At 35.4% G+C, this 17,254-nt stretch overlaps 1 protein-coding gene across 1 annotated transcript in view; it reads left to right on the forward strand.

Annotated features, from left to right (window-relative positions):
- The window catches only part of ARFGEF1 (ADP ribosylation factor guanine nucleotide exchange factor 1), a 143,284-nt gene that overhangs the window by 76,705 nt on the left and 49,325 nt on the right, over window positions 1-17,254 (forward strand). The window contains exons 10-17 of the mRNA XM_046012981.1: window positions 17-251; window positions 9,717-9,816; window positions 10,135-10,274; window positions 10,380-10,488; window positions 11,155-11,356; window positions 15,288-15,399; window positions 15,732-15,937; window positions 16,203-16,287. Coding sequence (XP_045868937.1) covers window positions 17-251; window positions 9,717-9,816; window positions 10,135-10,274; window positions 10,380-10,488; window positions 11,155-11,356; window positions 15,288-15,399; window positions 15,732-15,937; window positions 16,203-16,287 — 1,189 coding nt within the window. The remainder of the gene's footprint in view (window positions 1-16; window positions 252-9,716; window positions 9,817-10,134; window positions 10,275-10,379; window positions 10,489-11,154; window positions 11,357-15,287; window positions 15,400-15,731; window positions 15,938-16,202; window positions 16,288-17,254) is intronic.

The raw sequence follows: 17,254 nt of genomic DNA on the forward strand, positions 1-17,254 counted from the left end.
CTTTTTTACGTTTTAGGTCTCATGAGTTACGATCCAAGATTCTTTCATTGCAGTTACTTCTATCCATTCTGCAGAATGCAGGATCTGTTTTCAGGACAAATGAGATGTTTATTAATGCAATTAAGCAGTATCTGTGTGTTGCACTCTCAAAAAATGGAGTCTCATCTGTACCAGAGGTTTTTGAGCTTTCTCTTTCCATATTTCTCACTTTGTTGTCAAACTTCAAGACGCATCTGAAGATGCAAATTGAGGTATGTTCTGCATTGTTGGGTATTTCATTTGTTTCATGTTTTAAATCAGATTATTCATTCCCTAGAAAATTTTTCAGAATGTGAAATAATATTTATGAATTTTCATGTACAACTGACTCTTGAACCAATATACTGCTTTGAACTGAGGAGGCCCACTTATATGTGGATTTTTTTTAATAAGTATTGGTACGGTACTGTAAGTGTGTTTTTTATTCCTTCTGATTTTCTTTTTTTTTCTTTAGTTTACTTGATTGTAATACGGAGTGTAATACAGCATATAATAGAATACAGAATATAATACAATTCAGCATATAATACATATAATGTACAAAATATGTGTTAGTTGAATGTTTTATGTTGTCAGTAGTCTTGTAGTCAACAGTAGTAGTTAAGTTTTTGGAGAACCAAAGTTACATGTGGATTTTTAACTGCACAAGGGTCAGTGCACTAAACCTTCCCATTGTTCAGGGGTCAGCTGTGCTTCTTTTTCATTTACTCATTCAACTAGCATGTGCTTATGAAATATTAAGCACTGGGTAAACAGTAAGAATACAAAATCAGATTAGACACAGCCCTGCCTTCAAGGAATTTATACTGGTTGAATGAATGATTCTAGATGTCTTGTGTTCAGTCCTCACAGTAATTTTGCCATTGTTTACATTGTATATAGTAGTGAATTTGGTTATCTTAAAAGAAAGCTTTAAATATATACTTTATCTACATGGTTTTAAGCCATCTAAGTTTTGGGCACTTTAAAGAGGCTATTAAGAAGGATTATATTTTTAGTGTTTTGTTTTAGGAGTTTGAAATTTTAATTTTTGCTTTGTATTATTTTTCAAATGTGCAAATGATAAATTATCATTTCCCAGAGATTTGAGGTGGGTGGAACAATCTTACTATATTACTAATGTTCTACAATATCTATTAAAATTCACATGGAATATTATGGGAATAAGAATAAGGCCTTAGTATTTTAAGTTAAAGTTTCATAAATGGGGCCAAATTTTGAACAGGAAACAATTTCTGGGACATATATATTATCAAATTTTAATTTGTCTTATGTCTTTCAAAATAATGGGAGACATTTAACTAGGAACAGTTGCTATTTTTTGATAGTTCTTCCCATTATCTTCAGGCATTACAATTAAAAGAGATTTTTAAAAAACTTTTGGACCTTTTGCTTCCTTACTAACCCAAAAATCTTTCATGTGATGATGAAGCATTTAAATTGCCATTAGATAATTTTAGAAGACTACATTCATTTAGTTAGAGACTTCTGAACACTGAGACACGTCTTTAAGTACGTTTTAGTAGACTGTGAAATATAAATTCCTAGGGAACCAGATATCACAAAAATAATATAAATTGGGATTATTATTTTGTAGATTAAATTTGATGTATAAAACTTTTAGAAGCACAAATTTAAAGGAAATACTGGTAAGAAATTTAAAGGAAATATTGGTAAGAAATTTTGTTTGTCCTCACGTGGTAGATTCTCATTACAAAATTGTTGTAATATTGCTCTGTGTGTTTAAAGAAATAAGTTTTATTTCACTCTCCTTTGTCCCTTATGGAAAGCATGAGGATCAAACAGTATTATTGAAAAATACTACACATACTCAAATGGAAGATAAGCTGTGTTCTAGTTGTAGAAAGCAAAGCCGACATACAAAAATCTAAATTTGCAAAGCAGTGTTGAGATTGTTATTACACGAGTATTCATTTTATGAGTATTCAGTTCAGAGTTTCGATAATGTTATTTTTCCATAGACATTAACTTACATGTCTGCATCAGAAAATTGTTAATGCACAACTTTTCAAGAAAATATTTGCAGAGTGTCTTTGATACTCTTATTCTACACATACTACATTTTAGGTGCTCTATAAATCTTTAAAAGTTTGGGGTTTTTTTAGAGCCCCTGTTGATGGGCATGTCTTAAATTACAGTTGTAGGCTGTTGCTTACTAGTACAATTTGATAACTCAAAGTAGGTAAAGTTTTTATTTTCCTCTTTCTCCAAATCTAGGAGTTTTATTTAGTCCACAATTTGGAGCGTTCTAAACTTTCATTTTTATTTGTTTAGTATAACTGATATTAACAGTATTAGTGTCAGGTGTACAACGTAAGGATTCAACATTCGTGTACATTATAGGATGATCAGTGCAATAAATGTAGTTACCATCTGCTATCTCACAAAGTTAATACAAGATTATTAATTATATTCCCCACGCTGTGTATTACATCCCGTGACTTATTTCATAACTGGGAGTTTATACCTCTTAATCCCCTGCAGCCATTTAGAACCTCCACATCCTCACCCCTTTGTCAGCCACCAGCCTGTTCTCTGTGAGTCAGAGCTTTGTTTCTTTTTTGTTTTTAAGACTCCAAATGTAAGTGAAGTCATGGCAGTATTTGTCTTTTTCTGCCTTTACGCTTAGCATAATACTGGAAAGTTTCATCCATGTTGTTGCAGATGATAAGATTTTAATTCTTTTCTGTGGCTGAGTAGTATTCTATTGTACATATATATCATATCTTCTTGTTCCACTCATAGACACTGAGGCTGTTTCCATATATTGTCTATTGTAAATAATGCTGCAGTAAACATAGGCATCATGTATCTCTTCAAATTAGTGTTTTCATTTCATTGTATAGATACCCATTAGTGGTATGGCTGGATTATATAGTAACTCTGTTTTTAATTTTTTTTGAGGAACCTCCATACTGTTTTTCATAGTGGCTGTATCAGTTTATATCCCCACCAGTGGTGCACAAGAGTTCCCTTTTCTCTACATCCTCATCAGCACTTGTTATTTCTTATCTTTTTGGTAATAGCCATCCTGACAAGTGTAATGTGATATCTCATTGTGGCTTTGATTTGCATTTCCTTGATGAATAGTGATTTTCAGCACCTTTTCACAGACCTATTGGCCATCTGTATTTGTCTCCTTTAGAAAAATGTCTGTTCATATCCTCTGCCTATTTTTTAATCAATTTTTTGTTTTGTTTTGTTTTGCTATTGAATTGTATAAGTTCTTTATATATTTTAGATATTAATCTTTATTAAATATATGATTCGCAGATATCTTGTATTTAGTAGATTGCCTTTTCATTTCATTAATGGTTTCCTTTGCTGTGCAGAAGCTGTTTAGTTTGATGTAGTCTCATTTGTTTACTAATGATTTTGTTTCCCTTGCCTTTGGAATCAGATCCAAATAGACATCACTAAGACAGATAATAACAAGTTTACCACCTATATTTTTTTCTATGAGTTTAAGGGTTAAAGGTCTTACAGACAAGTCTTTAATCCATTTTGAATTAATTTTTGTATGTGGTATAAGATAGTGGTTCAGTTTCATTTCACGTATAGCTGTCCGGTTTGCCCGATACCAGTGATTGAAGAGACTGATTGAATCTCCTTACCAGTAATTGGTCTATTCAGATTTTCTCTTTCTTCCTGATTCATTCTTGGAAAATTGTATGTTTCTAGGAATTCATCCATTTCTTCTAGGTGTTCCATTTGTTGGTATATAATTGTTCATAGTAGTCTTTTGTCATCCTTTTATATCTGTGAAATCAGCTTTAATCTTCTATTTCATTTCTGATTTTGTTTGAGCCCTGTCTCTTTTTTCTTGGTGAAGCAGCCTGAGGGTTTGTCAATGTGTGTGTCTTTCCAGAGAATCTGCTCTTTGTTTTTTTATCTTTTCTGTTGTCTTTTTAGTCTCTCTTTCATTTATTTCCACTCTGATCTTTATTATTTCCTTCCTTAGTTTAGGTTCCATGTATTCTTTTTTAAATTCCTTTAGGTGGAAAGTAAGTTGTTCATATGAGATTTCTCTTATTTCTGGAAGTAGGCTTGTATTGCAATGATTCCCCTCTTAAGACCATTTTTGCTGCATCCTACAGATTTTGGTATGTTGTATTTGTTTTCATTCATTTCAAGGTAGTTTTTTTATTTCTCCTATGCCTCAGTTGTTCAGTAATGTGTTGTTTAATCTCCACTTATTTGTAGTTTCTCAGTTTTTCTTCTTGTAAATTCTAATTTTAAACCATTGTGTTTGAAAAAGGTGTTTGATATGATTTCAGTCTTCTTGAATTTAGTGAGACTTGTTTTGTGGTCTAAAATGCGATTGATCTGTCCTGGAGAGTGTTCCATGTGCATTTAAGAAGGATATACATTCTGTTTTGGGGTTCTGCATGCTGTTAACACTTGAATGATACAGTGTTCAAGACACTGACCTCCTGCATAGTTGTAAATTCATGTTAACTATTTGATTCGTCCAGAACGTAACTACTAATAGCCTACTATTGACTGGAAGCCTTTACTGATAACAGTCGACCAACATATATTTTGTATATTGTATGTATGATATACTGCGTTACAATAAAGTAAGCTAGAGAAAAAACATTAAGAAAATCATAAGAGAAAATATCTTTACAGTGCTGTACTGTATTTATCAAAAGAAATCCACATAAGATGGGGCTAGAGAGTATTATACTAAGCAAAGTAAGTTAGAGAAAGACAAATACTATATGATTTCGCTCATATGTGGAATTTTTTTTTTTTAAAGATTTTTATTTATTTGACAGAGAGAGATCACAAGTAGATAGGCAGGCAGAGAGAGAGAGAGGGAAGCAGGCTCCCTGCTGAGCAGAGAGCCCGATGTGGGACTCGATCCCAGGACCCTGAGATCATGACCTGAGCCAAAGGCAGCAGCTTAACCCACTGAGCCACCCAGGCGCCCCTCATATGTGGAATTTAAGAAACAAAATAGATGAACATATGGGAAAGAAAAGAGAGAAAGAGAGGCAAACCAGGAACAAACTATAGAGACCAAACTGAGGGTTACTGGAGGGGGATGGGTTAAATGTGTGATGGGTGAAGGAGGTCACTAGTAGTGATGAGCACTGGGTGTTGTAGGTAAGAGATGGATCACTAAATTCTTCACCTGAAACTAATTTTACACTGTATGTTAGCTAATTGGAATTTAAAAAAAAAAAACTTGAAGAAAAAAAATGCACATATAAGTTGGACTGCTTAGTTCAAACCCATGTTTTTCAAGGGTAACCTATACATCTATTAAATCCATCTGGTTTAATGGGTTATTTAAGACCAGTGTTTCCTTACTGATACTTTGTCTGGATGATTTATCCATTCATATAAGTGGAGGATTGAAATTTATTACTGTACTGCTGTCAGTTTCTCCCTTTAGGTCTTTTAGTATTTGCCTTATATATTTCAGTGCTTCTATGTATGGCGCATATATAAGTATTCTATCTTCTTGCTGGACTGGCCCCTTTATCATTATTTACTGCCCTCTTTATCTTTTATTACTGTCTTTGTTTTAGTCTTTTTTGTCCGACACAAGTATAACTTTCTTTTCACTTCCCTTTGCATGGAATATTTTTTCCATTCTTTTACTTTGAAGTCTGTATGTGTTCTTACGTCTGAAATGAGTCTCATGTAGGAAGTAATATAGATGTGTCTTGTTTTTTCATTCATTCAGCCATTATATATATCTTTTGATTGGGGCATTTAGTCCATTTACATTTGAAGTGATTATTGGGTAATTAGGTAATTACTTAACTGCCAGTTTGTTAATTTTTTTCCTGACTGTTTTATTCCTTTCTCTTTTTCTCTTGCATTGTGGTTTGATGACTTTTTTTTTTTTTTAGCATTATGGTTAGATTCCTTTCTCATTTTGTTTTGTATATTTACTACAAGTTTTTGGTTTGTGGATATGGTGAGGTTCAGATTTATCCCCCTGTGTATATATCAGTTTATGTTAAGTTGATCACAACTTAAATTTGAGCACACTCCTAAAATGCATTTTTACTCCCTCCCCATTTTATGTTTTTGATGTTGCTTTTTACATCTTTTTATTTTATGTAACCCTTAACTAAATTATTGTGGTTTTAATTAATTTTACTACTTTTGTTTTTTTAACTTTATTCATAGCTTTAGAAGTGATTAATTTACTACCTGTACTATATGTGCCTTTCTTGTGAGATTTTTACTATTGTATGTTTTCTTGTTTATTAGTATCATTTCTTTTCAGCTGAAAGAAGTCTTGTTATTATTACTTATAAAGACAGTTTAATTATAATGAACTTCTTTGGTTTTGCTTGTCTGGAAAACTCTGTCCTTCCTTGAAATCTGGATGATAACCTTGCTTGTTAGAGTATCGGTTGGAAGTTTTTTTTTTCCTTTCACCACTTTGAATATCTCATATCACTCCCTTCTGGCCACACAGTTTCTTCTCAGATATCTCTTGATACAGGTTTTTCCTTGTACACAAGGAAGTAGTTTTTCTCTTGCTTCTTTAAGATTTTTCTCTGTATCTTTAACTTTTGACATTGTAATTGTAATTGTAATGTGAATACATCTCTCTGAATTCATCTCATTTGTAACTCTTTGGGCTTCCTGGACCTAGATGTCTGTTTCTTTCTCTCAGGGAAATTTTTAGCCATTAAATCTTCAGATAAGTCTTCTGTCCCTTTCTCTCACTCTTCTCCTTTTGGGACTACTTCCCTGATTGGTAGATCACTGGTCCTTACCTGTTTGGTTCAGTCTCTGTTGAATCCCAGGAGTATATTTTTCAGTTCAGTTAACTGTGTACCTTAGCTCTTTGACTTGTTTGCTGTTTCATTTTCTGTCTTTCTTAAAGTTCTCATCCATTCCTGTACCACATTCTGTGAGCATCCTTATGACCATTACTTTGAATTCTTTATCATGTAGATCACTTACCTGCATATCATTAAGATCTTTTTCTGAGGTTCTGTCTTGTTTTTTTGTTTGAAATCTATTTCTCTGTTTCCTCATTTTGCTTGACTCTCTGTTTCTGTGTATTGGGTGAAACAGGTACCTCTCTGTTTTCAGGAAGTGGCCTTGTTCAGGTGATGATCCTTCTCATTCAAACTTGCCCTGGCTCTTGGCTGTCCCTGGAACCTTTGTGATTATCCAGACCCCTTATTTATGCTTGATATGCATCTGTTGTTGAGGATGTGCCTTGTCCTGTCAATGATCCCTGGGGAGGAATCTCATTTAGCACCTAGTTTCAGGCTATTTGGAAGCCACTCCCTCAGGCAGCTACTTTTAAATATGCAAATATAGCAAATATATGCAGTCCTTTTCTCCAGATTAGGAGATCTGGAGATGTCCCTTGTGTGACAGTGACAAAAATCCTGATCCCAGGGAAATGCATAAGCTCCTTTGTCGGAAGCCCGGTCAAATTGTAGCAAGGCCAGGGGTGGCGCAAAACATGGCTTCTTTCTGTTTAGTCCCGGGAGCACCTTTTTCACTACTAGAGGTGAAGGAGACATGAAGCCTGTTCTCAGGCTGAAGCTTCCAGGCTAAGTAAATAGAGCTTTTTTACAGGAAGACCTGTTGTGTCTCAGTCCGCTGTCTGTGCAATGCCCTATGGATGGTGGCATGCCAAGAGCAGTCTTTCTGATTGTTACAGTCCCATGTTGCTCTGAATGCCAGCTCTCTTGGCCACCAGGGCCAGGCAATCAAGTGATATCTCCTCTGTGGATTGCACACAATCACTGGCTGTAGTAAGGCCGCTGGAGAATGTGGGGGAAGGGGCACCCTTGCTGCCTTCAGACTTCAAAAAGGCAGTGCCCGTGGATTTCGGCAGTGCTGTGGCAGAGTGCCTCATCTTTGTGTTTGCTGAGTTTAGGTTGGGTGCAGGAGAATGCCACAGGCGCTTGTGCTCGCCAGCCTCAGTCAAGGGGCAGAGGAGCACTGCAGCCACCCATGCTCTCTGGCCTCAGCAAGTGTCTTGATTAATGGTACCTTTACAGTTTCTAATCTTTTCACAGTGTACTTGTGCTAAAAGAAGTGCCCAACAGTTCCATTTATGAAGTAGTTAAGTCTAAACAGCTTAACAAATATTTGTCTTAACAATGTAGTCTCCATTTGAAGACAAATAATACAGATAAATTTTTTAAAATGATGTCTTTATTTCATTCTTAAGTAGTCACAGTTACTAGACTTCCGAAATGTACGTGCCTCTTGGACACTGCCCAACTCCTCAGACCTTGGAATCCACTTGGACACTGCTGCCGTTATTTCTTAGTCCTCATTGACTTTAATGCAGTCCCTGCCCCTTATCATAGCCATCATTAAAACTCAGGTTTGTGAAAATAATGTCACTGAAAGGAATGTAATATGATCTAATGTTGAAACTGAGCAGTCTTGTGAGGTATTCAACAGATGTATATTTCTTCTGAATTTTCCCTCAGATATTGTCATGCATCTCTCTGAGTTGGCTGCAGGGGTACCTTGGGGCAGTGTTTAGGAAATGTGATCATAAATATTTATTGAACAGCTGCTGTACACCATGCACTGTGGATACAGTGCTTAGACAGAAAGACCTGGTCCCTGCCTTCTTAAAAAGTTATGCTTTTGTGGAAAATGCTGCTGACAATAAGAAAGTAATAGAAATTTGTTGGATTTTGTGAAAGAAAAGCACATTTCAAGGGTACTTCACCCAATTAGGAGGGAGAAAGACATTAGTCATCTCATGTTATCAGTATGCATTTCTGGAGCATATAAGCTCCCTAAATTTTAATGTGTGGCTTTTGGTTTTCTTTTTGCGTCATCCCTTCTTAAATCAGTCACTTTTCCAAAATAAATTTGAATGTAGAAATTCTTTCTTAGCTGTAAAGTTATAATTTCCTTAATTGGGTTAACTCCTTTTTATTTGACATCATTTAGTGTAAAGAATAGTAGCAAATAGTTTGTTGATTTCAGATCGTAGAGATTTCCACTATGTGAGTAATTATAAAAATATCATAGTGTAAGAGGGTATTTTTATTGGGGGCACCTGGGTGGCTCATTCGTTAAGTGTCTGCCCTCAGCTCAGGTCATGATCCCAGAGTCCTGGGATCAAGTCCCACATTGAGATCCCTGCTCATCGGGGAAACCTGCTTCTCCCTCTCTGACTCCCCCTGCTTTTGTTCCCTCTCTTGCCGTGTCTCTCTCTGTCAAATAAATAAATAAAATCTTTTAAAAAATGGGGTTTTTTATTGTGTGGCTTAGTGCATTAGATACATTTAAATTTAGGAAAATTAGGCACCTGTTAAAATGTCAGAAAAACGTAACTGATGAATAAATTTATGATCTTTGGGGGTTTAAAAAGTAAAGTATGAATTACATTGGTTTTGTAAATATGTTCATGAAATTCTTACCAGAGGACTTTGCAGATTTCCTGTGTAGTGGCTGTGTGATAGCAAACAAAAAACAATGTGAAGTTCAGTACTCCTACTATGAGGGCTCAGTTTGAGTCACACACCCAAGTTAGCTTAGTACTGATGTTTCAGAGATGGAACTCAAAAGGAGTTGAACTCCAGAGGAGCCTGGGTCCTAATCTCTGCTGTACAGCTTTGGGATATTTAAAAAGTGACCACATAAATGTATTACAAATAATATTTTAAACAGAGGTTTTTCCCTAATCACAGGTGTTCTTTAAAGAAATTTTCCTGTACATTTTGGAAACTTCTACCAGTTCTTTTGACCACAAATGGATGGTTATTCAGACATTGACAAGGATCTGTGCAGGTATTTGAAATTATCCTTATTATCTTTCCTTACTAAGAGATTTTTAAGGGATGCCTGGGTGGCTCCCCAGTAAAGCGTCTGCCTTAGTTTCAGGTCATGATCTCAGGGTCCTGGGATTCAGTCCTACATCTGGCTCATTGCTCAGTGGGGAGCCTGCTTCTCCCTCTCCATATGCCGCTCCCCCTGCTTGTTCTCTCTCTTTCTCTTTGTCTGACAAATAAATAAAATCTTTAATAAAAAAAAAAAGCTATTTAAAGGCCAAAATATACTTATTTACTTGATGCCTTTTTTAAAAAGTAATATATTATATTGTTACAGATGCTCAGAGTGTAGTGGATATTTATGTAAACTATGACTGTGATTTAAATGCAGCGAATATATTTGAAAGACTAGTAAATGATCTATCAAAAATTGCTCAAGGACGGGGCAGTCAAGAACTTGGTATGAGTAATGTTCAGGTAAGAACTTTAAAAGCATTTTCAAATTAAACTTGGTCAAGGAAGAGCTGTGTGTTTTCTTAAAAGAACTTTTTGTTTTTATTCTTTTTATGAATTATTTTGTAGGAATTGAGCCTGAGGAAAAAAGGTTTAGAATGTTTAGTGTCAATTTTGAAGTGTATGGTTGAATGGAGTAAGGATCAGTATGTGAATCCCAACTCTCAGACAACTCTTGGTAAGGTGATATTTTGAGTTTTAATTCTTTGTCATGTCAAGTGAATGGTATTTTGAAGAGAATAGTTCCAGTTGGCTTTAGGCCAGTTTTGTGACCTCTTTATTCATTTAGCTGATAAAGAAAGCATTCTGTATGAGTTAAATATTAGTTTTAAAATGAGGAATTTCCAACTTAGTTATCCAAACTTTTTTCTTCTAAATCTTCCTAGAAATACTTGAATAATATGTTAAAGGGGAGCATATTTATACAGCTTTATAAAAAGATAATTATAGAAGAAAACTTACACAAGCCAAGATGTTTAAGATTGACTTGTTCACCTATGTTTGACATTTACCCTTGCTAGAAGAAAAGCTCATAGCTACTGGGCTATCCTAGTATTCCATCAGTCAAGAGTCTTTTGAGGGAAAATTATTTCTCATGAGACATGAACTGAGAGCAGAAACCCAGTGGCTACTTAGCCCTGTAACTGCAAAAAGAACTTTTAATAGTGTACATTGTACACATTCTAATTCCAGTGTGTTTTAATATTATGTTGATAGCACTCATTATTTTCCAGGTATTGCATAGTTATCTAAGAAACATTGAAATATCTTGCCTTGACAGTTTTTTTTTAACCTTTTACATATTTGAGAGATTAATTTACTGTATCAGTCTTTCTACTTACAGGTCAAGAAAAACCGTTAGAGCAAGAGACAAGTGAAATCAAACACCCTGAGACAATAAACAGATATGGAAGTTTGAATTCCCTGGAGTCAACATCATCATCAGGAATAGGCAGCTACAGTACGCAAATGTCTGGCACTGATAATCCAGAACAATTTGAAGTCCTAAAACAACAAAAAGAAATAATAGAACAAGGAATAGATCTGTGAGTGTCCAATTTTAGGAAGAAATGTTACTGAATATTCTTCTGCTAGTACTGTATCATCCTTGCCCTGAGCTCTACATCTTTGGAATATTTTTGTTCCCTTCTCATTACCACCTTTCAATGAGTAAATGGGCAGAGGTCTCCTGTATCCAAGACTTCTAGTGGCTTCTACTCAGCTCTCCTCATTTATTGCAGTCTAGCCCAAGAGACGTTTATAATGCAAATTAAATTAATTTTGCAGCATACTTTACATGCTGTTGGTGAATATCATCTCTGTAGTTTTGCATTGTTCATTTGATAGCTCAGTTATAAAATCCCCCATTGTATTTCCTAATCAGATGAGAAGTCACAAAATTTACAGTATGAAATTTCTAATAGCTAGCTAACATTGCTTCTTTATAGGTTTTATATTTTCTCCTGTTGGATTACAAATGTGCTATTCTTGTTATTGATCCATTGTTACCAATTTCAGTTTTATATGTTGGTAAGGTGTAATGACCTCCTTTTCCAACCTGGCTACTACTCTACCAGACCCAGATCTTACAAAGTTTTCCCACTAAGCCAAATGGCATCAGCCTGCTCCTGGACTGTCTTCTATCCAAATAGTACCATGCTGCTTTCATTCCTCTAATAACCCATGTCTTTCAAAGAGAAGCTGGAAGAAAAAATGAAGTTGCTGACATTTCTCTGTGGATCTAGCTACTATAAACTGTTAAAAATTCCCTTGTATATTGGTTTGTTACTTCTATAAAGCATTTCTTCCTGACTCTTAAACAGTACATTTTGGTGAATGTTCAAGTTCCATTTTTTTATTGTTAATGTTAAAAAAAAAAAAAAAGACAAAATGCATAAATGTTTATTGTCATAAAATTATAAAATCTCACAAAATTGCCTCAGGAAATAACCTTTAATAGTTCATCCATTCCAGTTTTGCAGTCAATATTTATCAAAGTCCCATCTGTTCCTGACATTATGCAGGGTCCTAGGGAAACTTGGTGAATGAAACAGCCATGGCTTCTGAGGGACTCAAGGTCTAGTATGTGTAATCAGATATTCATATTGAAATTCTCAGCAAATGTTACTCAGTAAACATATATTTGGTGTTTGGGTCTGTGTGCCAAGAACAATGAAAGCATTGGTTCTTGTATTTGAGATTACAGCCTAAATATGAGCAAAAATGGTTTTCCAAAATAATACCATGTATTGTCCATAATCACATATAGAGTGCTGCCAAGATATGATAACTCTATTTGAAGTACTTGGGACTGTGTTGGAGTCATCACAGGACTTCATAATGGAGGTCTTCTTAGTCTCTAGTCAGCCTTTCTGCCCCTGGACTTGATCTCTGCTTCATACTTTAGTGAGAATGCTTTCACGTTGTTATGCTCTCATTACACTCTTTCGTGACTGTAGCACCATTCTGTCTTGTTCTTCTTCCATTCTGACCATGCCATCTCAGTCTTCTTATGGGCTGTTTATCTCCTGCATACAGGTTAGCATTTCCAGAGTTCTGTCCCACAGCTCTTTTCTTATTTTGTAATTTCTCCTAGATGATCATGTTCTTTTTCAGGGCTTCAGCTACTGTGTATGTGCTAGCATATCACTACTTTCAAGTGTTCCTTTAAGCATAAATACCTCTACTGAAGTCTATACGCATGTCTCTAATTGTGTGTTCGACATCTGTGTTGGGTATTGCTTAGGTTCTCACACTCAGTGTGTCCATAACATAAAAATTTATCAGTTTCCATTCTCTCCATAATCAGCCTCTAATACTCTTACCAAAAACAAAAGACAAATGGAAAACTTCTGTGTCTGTATTTCTTACTTAGGCTAGTAACCCCAGCTTGCTACCAAATTTATAAGCTAGAATCCTGGGAGTTACTTAGATTTTTTTTCCCCTTGTGCCTAATCTGTCAGTAAATCCTGTTGAATGTACCTCCTAAATATCTGTGCTATGTATCTCTTCTCTCCATCTCCCACAGTTGTTCTCGCAAGTCAAACCAACACCATTTCTTGCCTTGACTCATGTAATCTTTTAATTGGCCTACCTTTCTTTGATCTTATTTATTCTGTAGTCTTTCTTACACTTAATTAGAGTGATCTCTCTTGAATGAGAGATCTGTGTTTCTGTTTCTAACCCCCCTTTTGCTTTTAAAGAATAAAGTCACAGCTTCTTATAATAGGATATATAGTACCCTTCATGATATAGGTCTGCTGGACTCTAAGCTACATCACCTGCCCCTTCTTTAGCTCACTTCATCCTTCCAACAACGCAGAGCTGTTTGTTATAATGTCGTGCTGTTTTATGCTTCCGTGTGTCAGAATGACCCACTTCCTCTGAAATGTTTTTTTTCTTTTTATGAAATACATAGTCCTTGTCCAAAGCTCAGGTTCACAGTCACCTTCCTCAGGAAATATGTCATAACCATCTCTGTTTGTTACTTCCTTTTCTGTGCTATCTTACCTTGTCAGTACATTAGTTACAGCATTTTTAATTTTATAATTTTTTAAAAATCAAGTTTGTTTTATTAGGGAGAGAGCTTCTAGAGAGCAGAGATTGTGCCTATCTCAGTGAAAAATGTTTGATTTTAAAATTAAAATTAAAAACATTGTAAGATGTTTGATTTATGGTATGAATTAGGACTTGACAGGAATCATTAGGACAGGACAGGTAAGGACATTTTAGGCAAAGAAAATGACATGTGCAGCAGCACCGAGAAGAGAAACATTTGAGAACTTTTGATCAGCATGGCAGAGGCAGGGTCGGGGGCCTGTCACAGGAGATGAAATGAGATCATTGAGTTGGATCCGGATTCTAGAAGACCTTATTGTCCATGTAAACAAGTTTTTAATCTTGTTTTTTTTGACTTTGGCATATTAGTATTGAAGGCTTTTAGTCAGAGGAGGAGCAGCAACAGATTTCTTCACCAGTTGCCCAAAGGATGGATTAGAATGTGAGCAAAAGAGAAGATGGCGGAACTATTTAAGTACTGTTACCCAGGTGACAGGTGATGAGGGACCAACGTAATTAGTGGTGTAATAAAAGTAGAAAGTAAATGATGTCAATACAAGGGGGTGACCTTTGAACTGGATCCGTAAGCATGAAGGAGAAATCCACAGTGAATGGAGCAAGTAAAGGACTTATTGAGGAAATAGACTGCAGAAATACTTTCTGCTTTTAGGATATGTGGGAGTAGATGGATGAGAGGGGATGAGATAAACTAGAGCTGTATTGAGAAAGATTTTGTGTATCGATCTAGTCAGTTTGGACTTGACTTTGAAAACATCAGGTGTCTAGGGATTATTTTAATAAAGGAAATAATGTTGTCAGATTATTGTTTAAACAGTCACCAGATTTCTTTAAAAGCAGAAAACTGGGGTTGCCTGGTGGCAAAGTTGGTTGGGTGACTGCTTTCAGCTCAGGTCATGATCCTGGAGTCCCGGGATCGAGTCCCATGTCGGGCTCCCTGCTCCCTGGGGAGTCTGCTTCTCCCTCTGACCCTCCTCCTTCTCATGCTCCCTCTCTCTCATTCTTCCTCTCTCAAATAAATAAATAAAATTTAAAAATAAATAAATAAAAATATAAAAGCAGAAAACTTAGACTTAATCAGTGGGTGTGTATGGAATGAACCAAGATTACTTGAGCATTAAGGAGAATGTATTTATATCCTTACTCAGAGCTTATCTAGAACATAACATTATCTCAAATAGTAAAATGGTTCATATCTTTGATAAAGATGGCCTTTTTGCTTCAGACTCTTTTCTAAGAAAAGAATAAAACTTCGCATAATGTGATAAGTTTTGCATATTCATGCATTGATTATATAAAATAACTTATTTTCTAAGTGGTATTAGAAAATTAATTTACTAAGATCTTCTTTTCAAATGATTTCCTGTTTCTAATGTTTCTATTAACTTTAATATCATCTAGATTTAATAAGAAACCAAAGAGAGGAATACAGTACCTCCAAGAACAAGGAATGCTTGGCACTACACCTGAAGATATTGCCCAATTCTTACATCAAGAGGAAAGATTAGACTCTGTAAGAATACCATTTTTTAAAAAATTCTAACCTCTGTAAAACTCCTTTTTAAGTTAATAATGATACATACTGTTTCCCCTTTAAAAGAGCCCTCCTAAGTATGTAAGGAAAAATTAAAGAATAACCTAGGTATTCTTAATTTTGCTTTTTAATTTTCTAAACTCAATATCTTTTTTTAATAAACACGTGTGTTTAACTTTTAGTTTCATGTTTGAAATAGTTAACCATGTAGTCAAAACCTGTGAATCTTATAGATTTTTCTATTCTTTAAATGTCTTTATGGCAAATGTAACATTTCATTAGGATATCAGTATTTTTATCTTTTGTTTTAGACTCAAGTGGGTGAGTTCCTGGGAGATAATGATAAATTTAACAAAGAAGTCATGTATGCATTTGTGGACCAACATGACTTTTCAGGAAAGGACTTTGTTTCAGCCCTCCGTATGTTTCTGGAAGGATTCCGTCTTCCAGGGGAAGCTCAGAAAATTGATCGGTTGATGGAAAAATTTGCTGCAAGATACCTCGAATGCAACCAAGGGTAAGAAAGATCAAATTCAAGTATTTATTGGTTGCCAGCTATATCCAAGACACTATGGTAGGGAGCATCAGAACATTCATCATCTTTTACACCCAGAGAATTTAGATTGTCTGTCCTCTAGAAGTGATAAGACAATTCCATAAAAACACTTTTAATATGAGCTAGAACATAAATCCTGCAAGAGAAAATTATGGGGGTTTGAGATAATTTATTTAAATGCAACTGTACCAAGGAAGTTTATAACATGATATACTTACTTTTCCAGACAAACCCTTTTTGCTAGTGCAGATACTGCTTATGTTTTGGCTTATTCAATTATCATGCTGACCACAGATCTTCACAGTCCACAGGTACGTACAGTTATAATAGATAGTACAAATTAAATAAGTTCTTTTGAATTCAGTAAGTACAAGTTGAAATTTTAATCTTATTCAGTGAAATCAGTCACCAAATTGGGGTATTTAATTTGGTGTAGTGTTCATTTTACAAATGTGGTTACTGGGGGCACTGGTGTGGCTCAGTTGAGTGTCTGACTCTTGGTTTTGGCTCAGGTACTGATCTCAGGGTCCTGAGGTGGAGCCGTGTGTCAGGTTCCACACTCAGCAGGGAGTCTGCTAAGATTTTTGTCGCTTCCTCTGCCCTTCCCCCAGCTCATACAGGTGTGATCACGTGCTCTCTGTCTCTCTCTACCTCAAAATAAATAAATAAATATTTTAAGACTTTATTTGGGAGAGCAAGAGAGAGAGAGCAAGAGAACATGAGGGCATGAGCAGGGAGGAGAGGCAGAGTGAGAAGCAGACTGCCTATTGAGCAGGGAGCCCCACGGCAACTGTGGGGCTCAATCCCAGGACCTTGGGATCATGACCTGAGCCAAAGGCAGATGCTTAACTGACCGAGTCACCCAGGCACCTCTAAATAAATAAATCTTAAAAAAAAAAAAAAAAAGTTTTTTGGTAATAATGCTATTTAGACTTTCAGATACCTATAAAATAAGTCTATATTTGTCTCATGATTAATAGCTGTATAAAGCTTAAGATAAATTTTAAGAATATGTATCTTAGTTCTTTTGCATATACTTATCACAACATGGAAAAGCACTACATACACCTTATTTTTTTCTCTTAAACATTTCAGACTTAAGCAATAGAGTGGTTAGTATGGGAATCCTTCATTGTGCCCATCCCCCAGCTTCCACAGTTACCAACTATGGCCGGTCTTACTCATTCTATATCCTCTCTGTCTCCCAGATCATTTTGAAGTAAATCCCAGGTGTCATATCATTTCATCTGTATTTATTTTAGTGTATATCTCTGAAAG

The sequence above is a fragment of the Meles meles genome, chromosome 1 (assembly GCF_922984935.1).
Source record: "Meles meles chromosome 1, mMelMel3.1 paternal haplotype, whole genome shotgun sequence".
Lineage (NCBI taxonomy): Eukaryota > Metazoa > Chordata > Mammalia > Carnivora > Mustelidae > Meles > Meles meles.